General features: G+C 34.8%; 1 protein-coding gene across 1 annotated transcript; it reads right to left on the minus strand.

Moving 5' to 3' along the window:
* Nucleotides 1-1,309: 1,309 nt before the first annotated feature.
* Nucleotides 1,310-24,632, minus strand: LOC142345892 (uncharacterized). The gene is made up of 7 exons (XM_075398341.1): nucleotides 24,498-24,632; nucleotides 21,879-21,996; nucleotides 14,299-14,441; nucleotides 10,748-10,936; nucleotides 9,394-9,544; nucleotides 8,406-8,622; nucleotides 1,310-1,809 (listed from the first exon to the last, which is right to left on the minus strand). Exons 1-7 carry the CDS (start codon nucleotides 24,532-24,534, stop codon nucleotides 1,561-1,563), a joined length of 1,104 nt encoding a protein of 367 aa, XP_075254456.1. The 5' UTR covers nucleotides 24,535-24,632; the 3' UTR covers nucleotides 1,310-1,560.
* Nucleotides 24,633-26,076: the final 1,444 nt, after the last annotated feature.

Consider the following 26,076-nt stretch of genomic DNA (forward strand, 5'->3'; position numbering starts at 1 on the left):
GAACGCTACCTGTTTATCCTGTTTTCGAGGACAAAAAATCACAGACGAGAAATTGATCAAGCACAAATTTGATTTAAAAATATTGCAGGACTAATAAAATTGCTACAAATTTCATTTGAGAGCAATTAGATATGCCATTCTATCATTATTTTAGCAAAAATGAAAGCAATTGTGATTAAGCAATCAAAGTCAAGCGTAAATTTAAACAAGCGAGACTAAGCGTAAGTCACGCCTGAAAAAACAATTGAGATAGAAAAATGTTCTAGAAGAAAAGCGCAAGAATGGTCAAACAAAAATTTTCCAATAGGTAAAGACCCACATAATTGCCTAGCACTTCGTTTGAGAACAATAAATAAATGCTAATTTTAGTCTCTATTTTTAATGGTGTCCCGCTTTTTCACCCCTATTCATTTGACCCCCTATCACTTAACCCCGATTTACTCACCCCTGTATCATTTAACCCCTCTATCTTTTAACCCCTCTGTCATTTCACCCCGATTTTAATCTTTCTATAAATTAAGGATAATTTAATTAGCAATATAATCATTTGGCCATGCCTCGCGCGCCATGGCCATGCCTCAGCGGCCCGTGGGACTTGATATGAAACTATCACAAACGAACGTGGATTTAATTTATCCACTTAATTATGACAAAACACGCCTTTAATGTCGACTGCAAATTGACGGGCTGAAATGACAGAGGGGTGAAATTATAGAGGGGTTAAATGATAGAGGGTTTAAAAAATCGGGGTTAAATGATAAGGGGTTAAATGAATAGGGGTGAAAAGAAGTAGAACCATTTTTAATAAATGCTATTCAATAGTTATCGGAATATTGAATTTTGTTTACCATAACAATTTTTAGTTTTTGAAGGTTTTGACTGGTACTCGAAATTCGTTAAAGTAGCTAAGTAAAATGTTGCCTCATTGGAAAAATAGAATGAAATTTTGGCCTCAGTATACCTTTTTTAATACGTTTAAAATCTTCACACAAGAACTGTGTTTAGAATTTTTATGCAAACGAAATTGAAAATAATAGTAGCAAAAACATGACACCGGAGTGACCATTTTAGAATTGAACGTTTGCTTCCTATTGCTAACCCAGTTACAACGATTCATAGAGCCAAATTAAAAGAAACTGATGAAGATCGCAAGCCGTCTTGCCTAGACCGGCTCCGCAGAAAACTGGTCAGTCACCGATTTACTTCTAAGATACAGGCTACGGCTGATGATTGATGAGAACTATTCTGCAGTTACAAATGTAACTCCTTAAAAAAGTTGTTCGCCTTTTGCAGAAAAAAAATTGTTAAGAAGAGTTATAAAATCAATCATATTAGCATTAGTTGAATTAATTTTTTCAACAAAAAATTTATCTTAACCATTATATGCAGTGGTCACTCAGATAACTATAGCACGTTAAAATATTCAAACATATTGAATTTATTTTGCGTCTTCAATTCTTATTGAAGTAAAATTATCTTTGCGGAGAATATGCTTCTATTTATTGATGATACTACACAACGCCAGCTCAACTTTACAATTTTTGATGTATATGAGTGACATTATTTTGGTTCTGTTGCTTCTTTTACACTTGCTACTGTTGTATCTTTCTCTCGAATAACCGAATTGCTTTGATATGTTAATGCACTGCTTTTGCGTTTCTCAGGAGTATCGGCAGCTGCGGTTTCGCCAGCTGAGTTCTGCTGCACAACTTTGTCTGGCACAGACGCGTTCTCTTTACCTTCTGATTGCTTTTCTATTCCTTTTGCAGATTCTTTCTTTTCTTCGGCTACGATTGAACTCTTCTTTTTCTGCTTCTCATTTGTTTGTTTCCTTTCCCCTCTTGTAACCATTTTTTTGTTTCCATGATCCTGAGTCAGCAAATTTTACTCAGTTGAGAATTAAAGTTATGAAAAGACAGTGCTCAATCAAAATTGGGTATTTAAAGACCTGTTTTCGGTTAGAAAAAAAAGAGCATAGGTGACTTACATTGGAAGAATTACTCTCAAACTACTTGCGTAGTTCTAGCTCTTTTTGTAGATACTGAGGGAACCTAAAGGGCAAAAATGTGCAGAAAGAGGCAGAAAGGGTCGAGTGGGGTCCAAATAAAGCAGTCCCTATACTTAATGCTCTTGGGTTTTAAAATTTTATTGCGTTTTTGATTATGAAAGTCAAATGTACAGGACTAAAATTGGTCAAGCAAAAATTATGCTAATACAGACCACAAGGCTAATATATTTGGTACAAACGTCGTTTGACAGCAATTAATAATTGCCGCAGATTTTAATTGAGATCAATTAAGCTTTTAGTTCAGCCAAATTTGATAACCGAAATAAATTTCGACCGATTGGCTTCAGTAGCAGCAGGATGGGGCATTTGGGATGCTAGCATTAGGGTCTGCTTAGGGGGTTTTTGTTTCTGCGTGATAGGAGCGGAGCAGTATTAGGTTTCCAGACTGGAGTGCAAAAACAGTAACCTGTTCTCAGCTGCCTTTTCTCTATTATTCCCCACTTCTCAGAGTGTTCATTTTATGAGCATGCATGATCTTTTTTGGTCACTGTAAGCACTTTTTTTTCTTCTGAGACTTTCACGTGGTACCATTATTGCAGCCAACATTGGTCAGGCTAAGGTGAAGTAAGAGCTCGTCCTCACACAGACAGATTCACCGAGACAGGGGACCAAACTATAGATCATTGGTGTGTGATAAACACACCTTACCTCTCGACTATCACGCCAGGCGGTCTCAGGGTGTGTCAAGCGTTGAGGGGTGGGGGGTTGAAAGAGAAGACATGAAGGCATCGAAATCAAGCAAGTTGGAGGAAGGTGGACGGTGGAGTGTTGGGGGGTTGGCTAAGGGGGATCAAACTCCTATAATTTAGAACCACTCTTCACACCATAAATATGCCTCCTCAAAACTGTTTTGGTGAATCGCATAATTATAAACTACCAAATCTTGGGGTTCTAGGAGAACTGCTTGCCCACTTAATACCTTACAGGCCTTAGCTGTGTATCCCGTTTTTACGACAAAAAAAGCATCAGTCGAAAAAAGCGGTCAAGCGAAAAAGTGTATTAAAAAAGACAGCAGGACTAATGTAATTGCAACAAACTATTAACTTCGTTTGATAGCAAGTAGGCAATGTCTCAAGGTTAGAAAGTTGTTCAATTTAAATTCGATTAATTCTTTGTTGATAATGAACAACATTCGATCAAATCTAATAAACATTGAAGCACCCACTTGCTGCTTTTGAAAAGCCAGTCTCTGCAGTGCTAGATTCTAGAAAGCTGGAATGCAGATTTTCCAAAAACTACAATGTAGGCTTTCAAAATTTGCAAAGTCCGTTTTCTAAGCCAGGTTACGCTACTTACTTGAAATCACCTTAAAATTTTGGCTGCTAGATGGAATAGATACGTGGTTCATGAGGAACGCCGGATTTTATCAAAGACTTCGCCATAGCCATGTACCGTAACCTTATTAATGGGATTAGACTGCAAAGTCTGGCCAATTTTTTCACGCCACTGCTGTTATATGAACTTCGCCATTTATTGAGCAAAACAGTAGTGTATTGTGTATCTCATAACGTAAACTTTTGTCATCCGAGGAAGGATTTAGTGCTATTGGGGTGATCCCATTAAGGGTGCAAGGCGGGGTATGAGGCCCGAGGTGACTAGAATTTATGGCTAACGTATTTACACACTCAAAGGGTAAAATAAATCGCCGTTTCTTAGTCACTTACTTCATTGAATCTGTAATTAGTAAATACTGTATATATTTAATTTAGTTCAATCGCCACCGAGTGCTTATAAAATTAGTACCAATTGCATTCGCCCGGCAAATGCAGTCATTGATCATTACCCATTAATTTCCCGCTATCTGTAAACACTAGTTTGTTCATTTATTCATGCCTGATCATTCATCAGAAAATCTTTATTTTCTTCTGCTTCTTCGTGACAAGTCGCGCATTTCAATCTTGCTCAGCAACTCTGCAGTTATTTTTGAGCAGATCAGAAACACCAATATTAGATTAAGTTACTTTCAGGCTTGGATTCGCACCACGTTTCTACTTAACAGAATTTTAGTACCTTAGCACTGCGAAATCATAATTCAATTTCGATAGTCACCACAGAAGCCAGAGCGAAATGTCTTATTGTTAAAAATTGTGAAAGAACCTTACTGTTAAAAATGAAATCTACTCATGGGTCTGTGTAGAATTTAATATACAGCTAAAGTGGTTCGGGGCTTTAACATCTAAATTCCAACAAGTTTTGAAATTCATTCCTAATTATTGTTTTTCTCCTAGTTAGCCCTCTAGGCGACTGTAATTCTCTTAGCGACCTTCTGCTCAAACTAACTTATGAAGAAAAACGAGATTCTATAGATTGAAAAAGTTAACTTCCACCGGCTAACTTCTATTAACTATGCCTAAGAGAATTATAACAAACACACGCCAAAATCTAGACAGTTACTCTAAGTCTTACCATCAGAAAGGAGAGACTTAACTTACAAAAAATAAATTTTAAAGAATCTCCGAAAATATACAAACGTTAAGTGGTAATTATACTCCGCAAAAAACATAAATATGAACCAGTCCATTTTCTGTTTATCAACTAGTCTTGTGCAAAAAATCCCAAAATAAATCACATGATTAAAACAATTTTAGGCCCATTTTAGTAAGTAACCTCTAATTTGAGCTGAGAAATCTAAGTTTCAATAAAGGCTCTAAATCTGTTCAATTTAGACAAAGTCAGAATTGCCATCACTTATCAAGATCAACATTTGTTGAAAAAATTGCTTTTAAAGTCCTAACTTGCTTAGCCGTTGTTCTTTCATACTAACTTAAATATAAAAAATTCTGAGAAATAACTTAAGATTACTATTCTGCTTGATTTTATTAAGTTCTCTTGATGTTTGTAATATAGCCTAAGTCAGAAATTCTAATTCTACACCACGCACTTCGGATTGAATATTCTCTTGATTAAATATAAGTGAAATACAAGAATTAAATAGAGTTTTTGAAGTATGCTTTGAAAGACATTAGGCACAGTTTGTTTTCTATTTTGTGCAGCAACGACTGTAGTGGCCCTCCGGCCCACAACGTTGTCAAACTAACCGCAATTCATATTTCAATTTTGGTCACCAAACATCATTTCCTTGCCCTGTGTGAGGTCCTCCAGGAACCACCTCATCTTCTATTGACCAGACAGAACCAAAAGCAGAAAAGGAAAATGGAACTCCGGGCTAAAAGGGGCTTCCCTCATCTCCACCTCTGTTTGGGCAGAAGCTTTTCTTGTTGTTCGCATAGCCACAGTTGCAGTTTTGCACGATGAGTTCTCGTTATTGCTGTCCAGTACAGACTGCGATTGTGTTGATGTCTGGATCCCCAGACTTGTCCCTGACCAACGGTCAGGCCAAATCCCAGGTATGGAATGTCGTTGAGCTAAATTTTTATGCTGTCTACGTATATTCCTTCCAAAAGGACCCAATGCGCTAGTATGTCCAACTCCTGGTTGGCTTCTGCTGGATTCCGATGCCAGCAACAATGTAAAACTCGATCAGCCCATTTAGTGAGAATCTCTCCCTTCTGCCTCAGACAAAAGTTCGGTTGAGTTGAAGTTGATATTGTTTGTTGTGCTAATTTCTGATTTACTGAAATACTAAAACACCCTTTAACGGCCAGGAGCTAATCGCTATTAATTTGTTTTGTTTGATAATATCTACTATTTTTGGTCTAAATTATTTTTTAAAGAAAACTGGTTAATCCCACTCTGGGCAAAAAGAAAACCTTTTTGCTCTGAACGAACAGAAAAAAAACAAAAGCTCCAAAGCGCTATATGAAAATTTGCAGTAAAAAATATTAACATGCACAGCGTAAACAACACCATTTTGTGTAAAATATAATGTAGGCGACTGAGAAGGCAAATCATAACAAAAGCGGTCAGAGATCTGCCCTTTGGATAACCGTGCCCGGACATCTATCGTTTTTTGGTGCTGTTAACCGATTATATCAATCGAAGACTTATATGAACAGGGAATCTAGGTTTTTGCTATGATGACAATTTTTGAGATCAATTCTCAACTATATTAACTAATCACTGAAATTGACAAAAAAAGATAGAAAACGAAATCAGTCTCTATGTGCTGAAACAATATTCAATTAGTTTTTAAAGTAAGCCACCAATAAAATTAACATCTCTCTAAACCACTAATCCCTCTGTGGTCACCAATGTGGAATGTAAAACTCAGATAAGGTTGTTCCAAGCCTTGGTTTGTAAATTCCAATAAATTTTGAAAAAAAAATACTTATATTTGTTCTTCTCAAAACTAGCCTATTAGGGGGCTTTAATTCTCTTAAATACCTCCTGCCCTACCTAACTTATGAAGAAAAACGGACACAAGACTATTTTTAGAAGATAATTACTTACAACTGATAATTTCTCATACTTATGCCTACTAGGCAAATTATATCAAAAACACGCCAAAATCTAGATAGATACTCTCTGCCTACCAACAGTAAGGAAAGATTTCACTTATATAATAAACGTAGAAACAAGCCCTAAAAATATACAAAATTATGCTGTATATATATATATATATATATATATATATATATATTATATATATATATATATATATATATATATATATATACTCCGCAAAAGTAATTAATAGAGATATATTCCAGTCCAATTTTTATTTTATAAACCAATCTCATGCGAAAAATCCAAGAAAATTACATGGTTAATAAAAGTTTATCCCCAGTTCAGTAAGTAAGATCTAACTTGAGCTGGGAAACGAAGTTTCTTTGAAGGTTCTAAATCCGTTCGGTTTAGACAAGGTCGCAACTGCCATCACTTATCAAGGTCAATATTTGTTTAATAAACTGCTTACAAGATCCTAACTTAATTAGCCATTATTCTTTCAATCCATTTAGAAAGTTACATTAGAAAGTTATACTACCTATAACGTTATCAGAGTCTTAACTCCAAGTTGCATAATCCGAACGTAGACGGCAGATTGACGAAAAATAGCCGCGATAGACGCCTGTGGCCCTCCAAAGATTTGAAGCAACTAAAAAAATAAGACAGCCAGATTGATCACCAGTCCCTTAATAGACCACTAGACTTTTTGGGTTAGGTTCGAACTGTCATTTTTATTAGACTCATGCCGTTTTTGAAGAAAAAAGCCCTAATAGAGCTGTTCAAAATTAATATACGAAATCAAAACCTTAAAAATAGGACTCCGGAATTAGGTTATATACGTTTTGTACTACTTAGATGCACACCATAGATCTTTAACTAGTTAATGTTCATAAAAACTTAACTTCATTAAGCGAGACCAAAAGTAATTTTTTGAGTGAGGTAAGTCACGTAATTGAGCTAAAAGCAGAACAAATGACTTCAGGCACACAAACTTTAACTGAAAAGCAGCAGAAGCCCTTGAAACTAAAAAATTCAAATGTCGCAAGAATCATCTATGGAAACAACGAATTTAGAAAAAATAGCAGGACAAGGCCTGACGTACAGTTTGAAATATTTTCATTGACTGAACAGAACACTAGACCTAGAACGGACTATGAATGGATTGGAAAAACCATTTAGAAAAAAATCCAATCCAAAAAAACGAAAAAACAGTAAAAAAAATCAAAGTGAAATTACCGCATGTGAACAAAAAACCACTAGCGAGAAACCGAGTTTTTATTCAAACATCGTTTTTTCACTCTACTTTAAATTTAGAGCAAAACATTTCACGCTACAAAATCACTCACTTTTTTGCTCCACTTCCTGTTTCGGCGTGACCAAAATCACTGCTCCAATTTGACTCCAAAAATTATGAAAATGTGTGAAAAGATCATAATAAAAGACAGCGCCCCAATACAATTCAAATTCATTGAATTGTAAAAATAACCAACTAAACGTCGGAAGAATTACTCTCGAGCGACTAGTGGGAGCTCTAATCGATTGCAGCCTGCTTCAGTCGGGGGGAGGGGGAGCCTAAATGGGACTAAGGAGTTCAATAGTGGGCTTCAAATAACCACATTAGAGGTTAACAAATACCACTATCAAGATTTAAAGTTAAAAAAATGGCACCAGTTTGGGCGCACTTTTCATTTGACTTTTAATAATAAATTGCCGCCAATTGAGTTCAGCTGCTTCAAATTGTGATTGAGAGAGAATTTTAGATCACGCAAAACGCAAAAAGTCAAGGGCGTAGAAGTCACTCGAAAAGTCAAAATTGTCATGCGAAAATTTTGCATAAAAAAGACACACATTTGCAATAATTGCTCTGAACTTCGTTCAAGAGCAATTAAAAGCCACAATGTCCCCAATAATAGCCGCTATCTACCACAAAGCTGTAGAAACTTCTTTCATTGAAGCCCATATTTTGGAGGGAAAAGAAAACAGTTCTTTCCTCGTTACTGTCTGTACTGTTTTTGTTGATCAATCCTTGTTTTTCTTTGTCAATCTTGTTTTTGGATTCCATATGTCTGACCTGTTTGCAGTCACTTTTGGCAGCCACTGCGAATCCGAAAGACAGTCCGAACACGACGCCTATGAAGGCCAGTCCTATGACTGGAGTAACGAATGCATAATCTAGTGTGAAGGAGCCGTTATGCACAACCGAAGGTCTAATGGCATCATATCATGGGATCATATCAGAGTGAAGCTTGGAAGAAACTAGAAGTTGTATTTAATGATTTCCCGAGTCAGCTATTATTGTCGAACTAATTGTCATTTTATCTAGAGGTGCTCAAGAGTTGATCAAGGTTGTGGGAACACGAGGGAAGCTTTTAGAAGGAACGGGAATTGTGCCAAAAAACAGAAAACTACAGACTCTGGAAGGTCCAGCTAGACTTTTTCTTTCATTTGGTAAACAATTACTGTTAAAATTAACTGGCTCGTTCATTTTGTTGGTAACAAGTTCCTGCCTGTGAACGTTTGAATGCAACATACCCCTTCCGTGCATTCAGAAAGTGTCGGCATCACAGACGAACAAAGGCGAAAACTCAATTTGGGCAAATTGCAGTTGTCATAACTGAATTTGTTTTGAAAAACTTTTCCTATAAAGCAAAATAGTGATATAAAGAGCATGATACCTGAAAACGTGGAAAAACTTAAAAATTAACTGCAAAAATGGAAAACGTTCGAGCGGTTAAGCACATTATTTGATATCAAAAGTCGAGGCACCAGAGCCATTTGACTTCTGGTCAGACCATCTAACAGACTTTGCCCCTGGACCCTAATTTTGTGTCATCATGTATTTCGGGTTGCTCATTAACGACTGAGAGGGGACCAAAATGGTCTGACCAGAGGTCTCTTATGTCTGCAACCTAAACTTGGAAACTTTAAAATCAGTTGAACGATATGATCCATTGAGGACAGTGGGACAGAGAAATGACCTCTGTCCATTGTTACTGATGGCAATGAGGAACCAGCCATAGTTGAAGTCAGCTGGGGTGATGTTGTTTCTGCGGTGTAAACTGCTCCAGAGTCCCAAATCATTATACGTTATCATAAACAGAGTGAAACCCATCATGAGGCCAAAACCAACTGAAATCATACACAATTCTGAGACTTGACTAGATAAATTTGTACTTTTACTATAGTGTTAATTTAAACTCCAGAGCCAGAATTTATATAAAAAAAATAAACGGGAAAGGGAGGGAAAAGGAAATGCTTCCTCTTTTCTTCCGTTAAAGGTCCCCTCAAAAAAATTGTGAAAAAATTGTCCCCTCAAAAATAGTGAGCTTAACTAACTAAAGAATTGCTCTCAAACGACTCGGGAGTGATTGTCTTTTCAATATCTAGTTACGGTTTAGGGAGGCTGGCTAGATTAATTGAAGGAGTGTGGGGTGAGCGCGGCGGGCAAGTGAAAAATTGCTTCGGAAAAGAGCAGCGGGTAAGCAAGAAATCGGCCAAGAGAAAAAGATCACATGGCTAATATAATTGCTACAATATTCTTTTGAGGGCAATTTAAAAATAACAGTGAAACTAAAGTCCGAATAGTGGGATCTTTTCTGTTTTTGCGGAACATCTTTAAGCCAGATCCGCCTGTTCTCAACTACCCCGGTTCTTATTATTCTCCACATTGTAGGTTGTTCTTTTTTTGGTGAGCACCATTGATTGTTTGTGACTCTATGGCCACTTTTGTAAATCTGAAATTTCAACGTGGTACCGTTATTGGTCAGGCTATGGTCAACCTGAAGCTATGGTTAGGTGACAGCTCATCCTCACGCAGAAAGTTTTGCTGAGTCAGTGGATTGAAATTTTTTGTATGAGTGAAACACCTTACCTCTTGACTATCATGCCTCAAATATTTGGTCTTCAGATTTAGAATTATTTTGCAATATATAGTTTAAAAATTGTATTTTACACTCATTCTACTCATACTTCTCTGCTGCATAGGTTCCCTGACTTTTTATCCAAGTTTGAATAAAAAACGAAAACTTTCATTCAAAAATGTTGAAATAAATAAGAGTGTGAACTTTTTTTCTTTCCTTCTTCCTATATTTTTCTCCACTCCTTTCCCAGTTCAAAGAATCTAATAAATGTTGATACAATCATGAAATCAGATCTTTTTGTATTCCAACTAAATTATACTTTTATATGTATATGTCATACTTCACCAAGTCTTATGAAGAAATTCATTTTTTGTTGAATGATAAACTCAAGTGAATCGGATTTTCTTATGACCTGTTATACTTGCACACGGATAGATAGCAAAAGCAATTTGTATAGTGGTACTAATTTTACGTGATATTGAAGAGAAGACCACAATCAGTATTCTGTTCCTTCTATGGTAAGTGGGTCCACACATTCCTCCGTATATTGTCACTTCAAGCACAAGTAGAACTAGGACAACGATAGCAGTTAGGATATTCATTGCAGCTCCACAACTGAGCCATGGTCGAGGATCCTGGAATTGCTTGTTGCTCAGAAAAGCTGAAGTATCATAAAGAAAAAATTAAGAACAAACGCTTAGACTGTCCATAACCAAACCGACGATTAACCTAATTTAGTACGCATTTAAGCGGCCCGAAAGCTGAGCACAAGCAGAGAAGTTTTAAAACACCGCCAAATGCTTTGGAGTTTCTAGGTGAACTTTTCTGCGCAAATTCAACTAAATTTTGGCGAGTTTTGTGATTCAGGCCTAAAAAAAGTGAGAATCAAGTAGAAAAAAATGAAATTGATCTGAATGATTACCGAACTCATGTATCTCAAATGATTGTGTGACCTTTAAATGTTTGACGGCGGTGAGATTGTTTCGCCAATCTGCTCCATATGAAATCATGTGTTTAATATATATCGCCAATGTTTTCTTGACTAGACAGCTATGCGCATGAAAAACGAATTAAAGCTCAGCAAATGATACCAATTGCAGTTTTTGAGGTTTTTAAGGGCATTTCGTAAAATAGACAACAGTGGCAATAGATCGTTACTGATGTCTATTTCACTTACCGGTTGTCCACGATGGAAAATCGATACGCATTCTTTGACATCAGTGACAAAAAAGCATGAATATCGTCACTTGTATTCACGGATAACTTAATCATTGTGTTTGATTTTCAGATTAAGCTTTAAGCTTTATTGCTCGAATTTAATTAGTAATTACATTGGACCCACTTCAGAGACTTAATTGTTTTTTAGTCGTGATATGGGTAGTACCAAAACTGCTAATTGTCTTCCTAATCCGAAATTAACAATGCAAGGAAAACTTTTGTGATCAATCACCGATTAACTTTATTTCTGATCAGTTTATTTAACATGGTGCTAATTGTAACTGTTATCTCATATTACAACCGTGACATTGAGTTTGGAAAACAGTAAAAAGATCTTATTGTTTCATATTTGAACTAATTTAATTAACTGTCACAGTTCTCCACAGACGCTTACATCTTCAATATCAAAATGCAGTTGTGGATAACTGACATTTTCAAGTAGATTTAATGGGTTAAATGTACCATTGACCACGTAACGATAGTTTTCAGCAATTTCAAAAATTAACCTAAGTATATTTTTCAATGGCTTGAGCTAGTGGAGGTTGTTTAAGCGTTAAAGCAAATGTCTTATTTGAATTATCGATTTGTAATTTCGCAGCTAAATCTGCTTCGATTTGTTAGAAAAACAAGATAATCATATAAAGCTGCAAAACAATTTAATCTTTCACTTTTAAAATTCAAAAAGTTAAATGGTAAAAACCGGATAATTCATACCCCACAAAGAAGTGTGAATTCAATTTTTTTAATCATAACGTGCAATAGTGAAAGATGGACGGCAATGACTGTTGAGTTGTAGAAACTAGTTACTCTGAAGCTATGGAAATGATGCATGTTAAATGCAAATACATTAACTGAAATAATAATAACCATATTAGCCAAGAAATGTGCATGGATTCCAAAACATGTGCTGAAAAACACTGACTGCTGGTAACTTAAATACTTTAATCCTTATACCTAATTAATAACCATCAAGATGTCAGCACTGATGTTATTCAGTTTAATACCTTCTCTTTTTTTGAACCGTTGATGCTGATCAGGTTTTAAAATACGTAAAATGTGAGCTCATTTTTGAGCCAAATTTGCACACTATAGTTTGAGTTTGAAGACAACTACTTAGCATCGGGAGAAATGCTCTCAGACGACGGGCGTCCTATTGGTTTTGTTTGTAGCTGACTGTAGCTTAAGGAGGCTAACTTTACCCTTACTGAAGGAGATTGGATAGAGTGGTGGGTCAAGGGTGCCGGTTTGTGGTTGAAACCAGTCGGAGGGAAATGAAGTGGGTATGAAATGAGGGTTTGAAACTTTTTCGGTGAGTCGCATACTTCGACTCTATTACACCGTAAGCCTCTAAGAGAAATTTAAAGCCTTCCAGTTTTCACCTGTTTATCTATTTTTGAGCACAGAAAATCAAATGCTCAGATGAAAAAAAAACGATCGGACAAATAACAGAATGTTTAAAAAGTGCATTAAAATGGACCAGCAGGACTAATATTTCTGATATAAACTTCGTTTGAGGTCTGTTAATAAAAATGGAAATGAATAAATGACTAAATTGCAGGACAGGTTTTGTTGAAAAAAAAGCTAAATATGAATCGCATGAACTGAGAATTTATTATTATTCTTTACTTCTGTAAAATTAAAAAAGTCAGTCTTTTAAGCTAAATCAGTTCTTTCCTGGTATCATTCCATCTTGTGGAACGTGTCTGATGCAATTTCTGGTTTCAATTTAGTTTTCTCCACTTTTTTGCTGATCGACTAGTGTGATAGGTTTTTTTTCTGAAAATCAAATTATAGAAGAACATTTTGAAAATTTGCATGCTGATTTGTCTCATTTCTTCGTTGCAATATTTACCATTTCAGAGTCCAACGTTCGTTTTTGTATTAATCAGTCCATAATAAGCATATGGTGCTTGTATTCCACTGAAAATAGAAAAAAGCGATTAATGAGCAGCGTTTGCGTTAGTTCTCGCTTTTAGGTGCCATATCGAAAGTTGAATCGAAAGTACAGACCTTCCAAGACGGAACTTATACGAGACACCAAAATATCAAACGTTGGCACGTTCAAAAATTTCTGTTGCTCGTCGTGTGATTTTTCGAATTTTTTGATCTCTCACTTTTGTGCGAGAACTGTTTGCGTGAACGCCAAATTGCAGTATTTTGCACTCTCATTTTCACACCATTTGAGTTTTCATATCTAGATAATTGAAAGGCAATTTAGAGTCAGCCCATATTATTAAACGAAAAGTGAGCGCTTGCTCTTGTTTATCTTTGCCATCCTCATACTGTTCATTTTATACGGCCAACACAAATATTTGGTGAGAAAAATTCGTTTTCGAGCATTTGCGATATCAACACATTTGCCAACTTTAACAAAACCGGTTATAGAGAAATTAATCAAATATAAGATGAATGCGCTCAACATTTTTTCAATCAAGTGAAAAAGAGTTTTGCAGGAACGGTTTTCTGGGAAATCAAAGCCTACCACCTAAGCAAACTTATCTTTGGTTTCTTTTCAAATTTTTTATTATTAATGGTTTCTTGCATTATTTTGATGTTGTATTTTGATTCAAAAGAATAATTTTTGAAGAATTTCGGAGGGGGAAAAATTCCCCAATTTTCTAATCGGAGTAAACTCTTATAGCTTGTTTTTCAAGTTATGTGGTGTAGAGTTCTTTCGATGCGATCTACGGAAATACCAATTTATCTCATGAAAATAACAGAAAAACAACTACCATCAAGTTTTTTGCATAAAAATTGAACGTCAATTAATTCTATCCTTTAACAAATCAGAATTAAATGGTTTACGTTTGAGTTGACTTGCAATTGAGCCATGAAAGAGTCCCTGGGTTGGGTCACTCTGTTTGACATATTCAATTGTCCCATTCACACATCCCTCCATCACCCACAGACCACTCTTCACGTGCACACTCCCCTTTACATCCACGGGTCTGTTAATGAATCAACAAACCAAACCAGGAGTGAAAGAATTGTTTAGATGTATAACCAGGATGATGTCCCCGTTCTAAATTAAGTATGAAAATTCTTATCCTGGCCACTTTTGCGCACAAAAAAAACCCAGGCAGACCCAAATCATCCATGATCCACACTTTGTCTTTTTTGTCTGACCTACTTGTGGGGGGAGGAACTATACACCGAAATGAGTTTTTTTTTCAGTCAATTTTGGCCGATCGATAAAATCATCGTAGAGATTTGTGAGTGGTATCATTAGCCTGTCCAGTGTAAAATATGGAATTAAAAGATTTGTTTGAATTTTGTTTTTACAGGGAGTTATCAAAATTTTAAGTTTTGTAAAAATTCGGCCGAATTACGTTGCTTTCGTTGAAATTTTCCCTAAATTTTATCCCAATTTTCGTAAGTTTTGCTTTAAAAAATGTTAAACATGTTAACAAAAGTGTTATAACTTCTATCTTTAGAGATAGAGGAGGGTTGATGAATTGTTGGATCCGCGTTTTTTTGGCTACAGCTAACGCTAATTTTTTTCAAATTTCAGACTTTCTCCATCAAAAATGGGACCAGATAATCTAGCCCACTTATTTTAAATTTTCTGGAAGTAGACAAATGAAAACATTGGGCATATTTTTTGTAAGCTCAAAAAGAGAGCTAGATGTACTTATTCTGGCTTAAACGGTCTCCTGGAATTTTATTTTCGCCATCTTTTTGCAAATTTATACTCGATAATTAGACAAAGTCATTTTTCTATATTTGATATACTGAAAAGTTTGGTTTAAAAATTGATCGTCTTCAGCAACCATTTGAACATTTAAATGGTTTCTTATAGACGTGCAGCAATATCAGAGCGGATGTTGATCTCAACATAGATCCCTACAGTAATGAAACTCTAGATTTTTTGGGGCGCGGCCTTCTTCCTTAATATTTCCGCAATTATGATTTTTTATGTTAATTAATGAGAAGAGTCTCAAACAATGGCTCAATTATTGACAGAAACTTTTTATATCAGGCCCAAAGAACCTATTTTATGGTTTCAGAGTTAAGTTCAATGTTTTTATGTCTTCCCATAAATTGTTTTCAATTAACAAAATTGACCAAATGTTTTCCTAAAATTTATTGAACTTCTTAAGTTTTTCATTCAATTGTCATACATCTGTAGTCCTATGACTTCGTCTACCCAATCAAAGATCCAATAGACCCTTCTATGAGGTAAAAGTAATCCTAGCCAATGTTTCCAACTGTTATCTAAGATCTATTATGATTTCAAATATAATTGCCTTAAGAAATCGTTGACGAATTTTTGAAATTTGCTACTAATTTATTATATCTCTATCAACTGTTGGCGTAGTTTCACTACAGATAGGCCAAAGCCCATTTTCTGAGAGTTATCAATTAATGTCTGTTTCGGTCTTATAACAAACTAATGCTTTCTTGGTTATGATAAAACGAGTTTTCAAAAGGCTTTTTGATTTTTTGGCATAATTGTATAATTTATAGGTTCATTTTGCTTCTTTGTCGAATCATCACAATTTTGGCCGGTCCAATTGATGTAATGCGTGGTTGGAAAAAATTAAAGCGTAAAAGTGCGTGCAAACAAATATTTTAGTCGTTTTTTACCAAAATTTTGTTCTTTAATGGCCTGAGACAAATTTCTTTGGAATAGGTCAATGGTTTTTTAAAACTTGCCTGTGTTTGCTTTATTTTTTTGTTGTTGTTCGACATATAACTGGTAACGAAATGTCTTAATTGGTCACTCAAGACTTATAAATGGACGTTTTGAAACATTTGAGTTTATGGTTAACGGTTTCAATGACTTTCAAATAAATTTAAAAAAACAAGGAAAAAAGGTTTTTCAACTGACTCATATTTGACCACTCTTCACGTTCACACTCACTTTTACATATATGGGTGTGTTAATGAATCAACAAACCAAACCAGAGTGAAAGAATTGTTTAGATGTATAACCAGGATGATGTCCCCGTTCTAAATTAAGTATGAAAATTCTTATCCTGGCCACTTTTGCGCACAAAAAAAAACCCAAGCAGACCTAAATCATCCATGATCCACACTTTGTCTTTTTTGTCTGACCTACTTGTGGGGGGAGGAACTATACACCGAAATGAGTTTTTTTTTCAGTCAATTTTGGCCGATCGATATAATCATCGTAGAGATTTGTGAGTGGTATCATTAGCCTGTCCAGTGTAAAATATGGAATTAAAAGATTTGTTTGAATTTTGTTTTTACAGGGAGTTATCAAAATTTTAAGTTTTGTAAAAATTCGGCCAAATTACGTTGCTTTCGTTGAAATTTTCCCTAAATTTTATCCCAATTTTGGTAAATTTTGCTTTAAAAAATGTTAAACATGTTAACAAAAGTGTTATGACTTCTATCTTTAGAGATAGAGGAGGGTTGATGAATTGTTGGATCCGAGTTTTTTGGCTATAACTAACGCTGACCTTTTTCAAAATTCAGACTTTCTCCATCAAAAATGGGACCAGATATTCCAGCCCACTTACTTTAAATTTTCTGAAAGTAGACACCTAAAAACAGCGGACATATTCTTTGTAAAAAAAGAGAGCTAGATGTACTTATTCTGGCTTAAACGGTCTCCTGGATTTTTATTTTCGCCATCTTTTTGCAAATTTAAACTCGATAATTAGACAAAGTCATTTTTCTTTATTTGATATACTGAAAAGTTTGGTTTAAAAACTGATCGTTTTCAGCAACAATTTGAACAGTTAAATGGTTTCTTAAAGACGTGCAGCAATATCAGAGCTGATGTTGATCTCAACATAGATCCCTACAGTAATGAAGTTCTAGATTTTTTGGGGCGCGGCCTTCTTCTTTAATATTTCCGCAATTATGTTTTTTTATGTTAATTAATGAGAAGAGTCTCAAATAATGGATCAATTATTGACAAAAACTTTTTAACTAAGGCCCAAAGAACCTATTTTATGGTTTCAGAGTTAAGTTCAATGTTTTTATGTCTTCCCATAAATTGTTTTCAATTAACAAAATTGGCCAAATGTTTTCCTAAAAGTTATTGAACTTCTTAAGTTTTGCATTCAATTGTTATACATCTGTAGTCCTATGACTTCGTCTACCCAATGAAAGATCCAATTGACCTTTTCATGAGGTATAACCAATCCAAGCCAAAGTTTTCAACTGCTATCTAAGGTCTCTTATGACTTCAAATATAATTGCCTTACGAAATCGTTGACGAATTTTTGAACTTTGCTACTAATGTATTATATATCTATCAACTGTTGGCGTAGTTTCACTACAGATAGGCCAAAACCCATTTTTGAGAGCTATCAATTGATGTCTGTTTCGGTCTTATAACAAACTAATGCTTTCTTGGTTATGATAAAACGAGTTTTCAAAAGGCTTTTTGATTTTTTGGCATAATTGTATAATTTATAGGCTCATTTTGCTTCTTTGTGGAATTATCACATCTTTGGCCGGTCCAATTGATGGAATGCGTGGTTGGAAAAAATTAAAGCGTAAAAATGGGTGCAAACAAATATTTTAGTCGTTTTTTACCAAAATTTTGTTCTTTAATTGATGGAGACAAATTTCTTTGGCAAAATTTAATGGTTTTTTAAAACTTGCCTGTGTTTTTCTTTATTTTTTGTTGTTGTTCGACATATAATTGGTAACGAAATGTCTTAATTGGTCACTGAAGAATTACAAATAGACGTTTTGAAACATTTGAGTTTATGGTTAACGGTTTCAATGAATTTCAAATAAATTTTTAAAAAACAAGGAAAAAAGGTTTTTCAACTGACTCATATTTGACCACTCTTCACAACCACACTCCCCTTTACATCCACGGGTCTGTTGATGAATCAACAAACCAAACCAGAGTGGAAGAATTGTTTAGGTGTATAACCAGGATGATGTCCCCGTTCTAATTTAAGTATGAAAACTCTTATCCTGGCCACTTTTGCGCAAAAAAAAACCCAGGCAGACCTAAATCATCCATGATCCACACTTTGTCTTTTTTGTCTGACCTACTTGTGGGGGGAGGAACTATACACCGAAATGAGTTTTTTTTTCAGTCAATTTTGGCCGATCGATATAATCATCGTAGAGATTTGTGAGTGGTATCATTAGCCTGTCCAGTGTAAAATATGGAATTAAAAGATTTGTTTGAATTTTGTTTTTACAGAGAGTTATAAAAATTTTAAGTTTTATAAAAATTTGGCCGAATTACGTTGCTTTCGTTGAATTTTTCCCTAAATTTTATCCCAATTTTCGTAAATTTTGCTTTGAAAAATGTTAAACATGTAAACAGTAGTGTTATAACTTCTATCTTTAGAGATAGAGGAGGGTTGATGAATTGTTGGATCCGAGTTTTTTTGGCTACAACTAACGCTAATTTTTTTCAAAATTCAGACTTTCTCCATCAAAAATGGGACCAGATAATCTAGCCTACTTATTTTAAATTTTCTGGAAGTAGACAACTAAAAGCATTGGGCATATTTTTTGTAAGCTCAAAAAGAGAGCTAGATGTACTTATTCTGGCTTAAAGGGTATCTTTGAATTTTATTTTCGCCATCTTTTTGCAAATTTATACCCGATAATTAGTCAAAGTCATTTTTCTATATTTGATATACTGAAAAGTTTGGTTTTAAAATTGATCGTTTTCAGCAACAATTTGAACAGTTAAATGGTTTCTTAAAGACGTGCAGCAATATCAGAGCTGATGTTGATCTCAACATAGATCCCTACAGTAATGAAGTTCTAGATTTTTTGGGGCGCGGCCAATTTCCTTAATATTTCCGCAATTATGTTTTTTTATGTTAATTAATGAGAAGAGCCTCAAATAATGGCTCAATTATTGAAAGAAACTTTTTAAATAAGGCCCAACGAACCTATTTTATGGTTTCAGAGTTAAGTTCAATGATTTTATGTCTTCCCATAAATTGTTTGCAGTTAACAAAATTGACCAAATGTTTTCCTAAAATTTATTGAACTTCTTAAGTTTTGCATTCAATTGTTATACATCTGTAGTCCTGTTACTTCGTCTACCCAATCAAAAATCCAATTGACGTTTTTATGAGGTATAACCAACCCAAACCAATGTTTTCAACTGCTGTCTAAGGTGTCTTATGACTTCAAACATAATTGTCTTAAGATATCGTTGACGAATTTCTGAACTTTGCTACTAATATTTTTATTATATCTCCATCAACTGTTGGCGTAGTTTCACTACAGATAGGCCAAAACCCATTTTCTGAGAGTTATCAATTAATGTCTGTTTCGGTCTTATAACAAACTAATGCTTTCTTGGTTATGATACAACGAGTTTTCAAAAGGCTTTTTGATTTTTCGGCATAATTGTATAATTTATAGGTTCATTTTGATTCTTTGTCGAATTATCACATCTTTGGCCGGTGCAATTGATGGAATGCGTGGTTGGAAAAAATTAAAGCGTAAGTATGGGTGCAAAAAATTATTTTAGTCGTTTTCGACCAAAATTTTGTTCTTTAACGGCCTGAGACATTTTTCTTTGGCAAAATTTAATGGTTTTTTAAAACTTGCCTGTGTTTGCTTTGTTTTTTGTTGTTGTTCGACATATAACTGATAATGAAATGTCTTAATTGGTCCCTCAAAACTTATAAATGGACGTTTTGAAACATATGAGATTATTGTTAACGGTTTCAATGACTTTCAAATAAATTTAAAAAAACAAATAAAAATTCTTTCAACTGACTCATTTTTGTCCTCATGTAACATATCCTCTCTGGTACAAAGTGTCAACTGTTTTTGCTGATTCAGATATCGTTTTCTCTGTTTCTTTTATGTTTTGACTGACGACTTCGACCAATTAAACTTATAAGTTAATGAGTTTTCTGTACGGTTGTGTACTCTTGTTATCTGTTCTACAAAGACTTTTTATAAGGAGAACCCGTTGATGTTCATATGAAAAACAAATGTTGATCTACAGTTCTTGCAGATAACATGTTTATATTAGAGTGCCTTCAGCGATGTGTCGTAAAATTGTGGGTGAAGTTTTGGCTATATTATGTCTGTTAAGACTTCTGAAAGAAATTTCGGTCGATTTGTTGCTTAGTCGCGGTAAAGACATGTGGAAACCCATTTCCAGTGCGCTAAAATTTAATTTTTATAAGGGTTTTAGTTTCAACCATTTGTTTGTCGGCTTTTCTACTACGAGATTTCATAAATTGTTGTTGATTTTCATGTTTTTGTACATTTTATAGGACTTTTATTTCTCTTTTTATTTGATAACATTAATGACAGGTCTCATTGGCTTTGCAAAATTTGCGCAATTGATTTTTTTTAATTCTTTTAAGTGACAAACTTTTGGTTTGAACTGTTTTATTGCCATTAACGCGCAAATTTAATTGAACATTTTGATTTGGCTGGTATTGTCTTTCATTGAGTCGTATGACGTATACTGGATAAGTAAAGGTCTCTGTTGCTTCCTATGCAGATATAAATGAACAATTAAATGATTTCAGCTAATATTCAATGAATTCAATCAGTTTGACTATAATAGTTCTCTAAAATAGAATTTTTTTTAAAACTTTGACACTCTTTGATTTTTTGTTAACCGATTTATTTCACAATTCAGTCGCATTGAGGACAGGTCCCGTATCCTTTCAAATGAAGTAAAGGTCAATTTAATTTATTCAGGTTTTATCTGATCCGAGTTTTAATTTGTTTTTATTTTTTGAAAATATGTACATCGAGTTTTGGTCGTAATTAATTTTTGTTATTTGATTTTTATGATCGTCTTTTCTAGTAGTCCTATTAACAACAAGTTTCCTCGACCCTCTCTCACTAGTATTTTGTTTAACAATATGTATGTTTTTGCAGGTTTTCTATCTCTTTCTCATTTGGTAGCCAATTGAGTCAAGAATGCGGATGAGCGGGGTCGGAACGTTATGTGCGAACGCACATTATCCAGCCTATTTGCTCAAAGTTTGTGTTCATATCAGTATAAAAGAAAATCCATCCAGACCCAAATAGAATGTGTCTGTGTCATAAACAAGGTCGAAAACGTTCTGTGTCATAATCAAGTCAGATGCATACCTCGAATTGGAGGGCCCGGGTTTAAATCCGCGGCCCACAACAGGTAGAGGCCAGAGGGACTTGGGTCGCAGACTGGGGGTTCAGGCAAAACAGAGCCAAATTCAAATATGGTCCAGACCGAACCGACTGGAAACCACTTGGAAGTTAAATAAATTTTGTTTAACATCTTTAGCTCTGCGGCTGGATTGCGATTGGTTACTTGCAAAAATTCACAATTAGTATCTTATCGGTACACAGTTTTGTAAATATTTGTGACTACCTATTATTATTCAACTATGGGTTAAATATGGCCTCTACAAAGTCTGATCAGATGAAATTGCAGTTTTGGACGACAGCGTGAGTTGAATTACTACCTGGTAGATGGTGTATAATTCAAAATAGCCGTGCAGTTCCCCAGGAGTATCATTGGTAAGGCCAGTATAGTGAACAAAACCATCACCATCAGAACAATCTGTCCCTTGTTGATCATGGCTTCAACACAAACACAACATTTCTGACTAACATTGTACCAACTACTCGAATAACGGGCAGGGTACAGCTTCAGATTCTAGATTATTAATGGAGGGGGGGGGGGTATGGTAGATTTTAGCTTTAAATATGTGTTATAATTTTGAATATTAGTAAATCGCGGATGTAATATTTGTTTGCGTTCTTCAAACTTGACAAAGTGATGCAAAAGAATGGTTCTCAAATGTCTGCCACACTTTTTGTGGGAAAAAAGAAATCGATATATTTGTTTCTACGGTAATTAGTCCTTGCGATAGATTGTAATGTTAATAAATTCGATCCTGAGTTGAAAAAAATTCTTATAAACTTATTTTTCCAAAAATAATTTCTCCTTCACATTGACCTAAAACACATCTGATGATTCTTTTATATTCATTTCATTTCTATATTGCATGATCTTATCTTAAATTGATCCCATTACTTAACTAAACACTTTTTTCGGCTGGTGTGTATATTCGCGCTTGTCACTGTTGTCTGCGACAAGTTTTAACAACACGTTGAATAGGCATAAATGAAAGAAAACATAATTGCTAAGTAATAACATTTAAGTCCCTCGTAAGTATTCTCCTTTAATGACAAGTAGAACACAAGGTTGAGATTTATATGGAAAACAGTTAGGATTTTGGGCTCATTCATAAATATTTTTACTGATAAAAATAAATCTGTCGTATTGCCCTATGTTTAAATGGCGAAGAACATCCCAATATAAGCAGAAAGTGTTTCTATGCTAAGGATTAAAATTTTCTGCTACAAGAATTTTTTTCCTGACATTAGAAAATTGGGTTTGAGGTTCTAGCAATACTCCACTGATAAATTTAAGCACTGATTTCGAAAACTTTTTCATATGCACTTTTCAAGTTGAAAAAACATTTTTATTGTTGCGAAGCCCCGCTCCATATCACATCGGTTTTTTCATTGCGATAACCTCTTGTATTTATGTTCTTTATGTGTGAAAGCATTTGATTAGATAAGAAACAAATACTCATAGCAGTCCGGCATATAAAATCCTGCAAAAGCAAAGCCAGAGAAATAAAACTGAGAGCAACCAAGAACTGATTAACAACAGATCTCAATTATTCAACATCTTTGCTTCCTTGTCTGTTTGAAATTGAGCAAAAACGTGACCAGATTTTATGCAAAAACAGAACAAGGCCCAACTAATAATTCGCTTCAAATTCTATGGAAAAAAACTCTCACTACTTCCAGAACGAATGTTTTGACAAATCAATTATTTTTCGTTCAAGATTTTGGAGAAATTTTTCCCCAATTTTTTTACGTACTAACCATTGAAACCGTCGCACCCCTAGTTTTACGAAGCAAAAATTCATTTCTGTGTCATTAATTATCAAAGAAATTATCTTTTTGTAAACAAACTTTTTACCATTTTCCCTTGCACCAATTGTTTTGCCTGAAATTTAGATAATCAATCAGATACTCCCATGTAAAGTTGATGAACCCAATCCAAGTTTCACAGTAAAAAATGTCGCAAGACTATAATTTATTCACATCATTTCACTCCGTAGGGTTTCACAAAAGAGCAAACTTAGCCATAGTTGAAGTAACCTGAACACAAATCACGTTTTAGACAATTTTCTTTTTGTTTTGAAACTTGAATAGATGTCATCAATTTAATAATGAGATTTCTAGTAAGTTAATGTCGCATTTTATCTGAATGACGATAGGACTATTGTAGGAAACCAATGTTGTGAAAACAGTTTACAATTAATTTGTTTAAAATTTTGAAATTAAAAAAATGCCTCAAAAATTGAACTTTTACTTCGTAAAATTAGGTGGTGCTAACTTACTTTTTATGTATTGTAAAGTTATTGTTGTTCCGAGCTGGCAGATTTTAACTTTATATTAGAATGTTGATTTCCATCTCTTACGGATGAAATTCTGCTTGAGGTAAATCAAAAAAGTTATTGAAAGAGAATCCTTGCACTTGATCTAATGATATCTTTATCTCTTTAATTAAATAAAAGTATTTTTGTTCACCACAGAACTAACTCTTCCCACTTGAGGTCCGAAACGGAAAGTCGATGTCCAGACAGTTATAGACGTGTCGATGTCCAGACCTTCGCAGTCGGAATCTTTCTGTGTCAAGAAAATTTTTTGCGTTCAAGCTCAGATTTTCGTGCGTTCATGACCAGATGTCGTGCGCTAATCAGACTATTCGTGCGTTCATGGTAAGTCTTTTGTGCGTTCATCCGACTGTTCGTGCGTTCATGTCCAGACTTTCGTGCGTTCTTCCGTGTGTCCACCAAACTATGTAAATTTGAACGCACGATACCCCCGTCGAGCGCTCATTTGAGACAAATCAACTTTCCGTCTGGGGACTCAACCTGGGTTTTACTGCAGTATAAACTGCTTCTGAGTGAGCACAAGTGAGGAGAGAATGGGGGATAGTCGTCAATAAAAAGGCTGATTTAGCAGTTTTGATAACTTTACACCAAATGTAATCTTACCGCGTCCTTCAAAGGCTTCATTAAACTGGCAGCACATCACAATTGCAGTTGACTGGTATCATTTCCGCCTTCAGATGCATTATAAACATAATCATTATACTTGAAGTCACTTCTAGCATATGTGATTTTTATAATCTGAGGAAAGATATGTCAGTTAAGTATAACTTAACATAAATCTTAGTGCCCCGAGTTAAGCGTGCTTGCGCCCACGTGCTGAGTACAACGCCCGATGAGAAATGGGATCTATTCTGCTTCGGCTCCCCAGCCTAGTGGGCATATAAATTGTAAGCCCCCAGTCGCACGTGCCATCTTTTACTTAATGAGCCCAGGGTACGATTCACCGATCACTAAAACTTCAAGGAAGAAAGTTTATCTTGAACGATATAACTAAGACTTCAAGAAGTAAAGGTCTATTATTTGCCCTAATTTAGGTTAATACGTTTAGGGCAACAAGCTAGACTTATTAGGAAATCTAACTTTTGACACATGAATCAAACCGCTATAAATAATCGGCTGTTTCGCTATCGAGTTTTTTGGTTTATTTCAACTCCTTTAAATTTCTAAGAAGGAAACTTTTTCTACTAATCTGCAAAATTGTACTCCTAACTTCAATGTTGAACAAATTGCAACACTTTTGTGCCCTTTGGTTCTCTAAATACTTTAGAACAAAATCTTAGACCCCTCGTTCCTCGTACCCAGCAAGCGGGCGCGAAGGTCATCGTGTCAGAACACTAAGTCACTTGAGCGACTAAGATTTTGTTCCAACATATAATAGTAAGGTGATGTATAAAAACACATAATTTTTAAGTGGGTCACAAAACACATTGGGTGTGCAAAACAGACTAGATCAAGAACTAATCGGCAAAAATACATCAAGTTCAATCAAAATATTTGAAATATTTTATAACTATATAACTGATAAATATATAATTTATATAACTCTGAAGATTCAATAGAGGTGCATCATTTATTCTTTAACTGGACGAATTAATGCTCTTTATTTTCTAAAACAGATGGAAATTGAGTTCTAACCAAGGAGCCCCAACTAAATGTCCAATCTAGTCTTGTTATCAAAGTTGCCATTTATCAGAAATTGTTGGAATCAAACAAAATGCTGCCCAATTTTTTATACATAGTACACAAACTGTAATAAGTCAAATGGGACTGCAAGGCATTTTGCATGAATGCCACCTCTATAACGCTAAAGACTACATAGTGTGGCGCCATTTCTTCATGAACTCTATGAATTATTGCTTTCTTAAAATCAGATGCAACATTTAACTTGAGTAATCAGCCCCAACGAAGCGTCCAATCCAATCCTGCTGTCATTGTTAATATTTATCAGAAAATAGTGGAAATAAAAAAAATGCTGCCAAATTTTAATTCATAGTACACAATTTTTATTAGTAAGTTGGGATTGCAATGCTTTCTAGACGGATGCCACTTATATAACACTGAAGACTTTATAAAGTGAAATCAATTTTCTTGCACTCGATGAAATAATGCTCCTTAAAATTTAAACCAGATAGAACATGTATCCTAACTAGTGAACCCTAACTATTCGTCCAGTCTAGTCTTG

This window comes from Convolutriloba macropyga, chromosome 1 (assembly GCF_964194025.1).
Source record: "Convolutriloba macropyga chromosome 1, txConMacr16.3, whole genome shotgun sequence".
Classification (NCBI taxonomy): Eukaryota; Metazoa; Xenacoelomorpha; order Acoela; family Convolutidae; genus Convolutriloba; species Convolutriloba macropyga.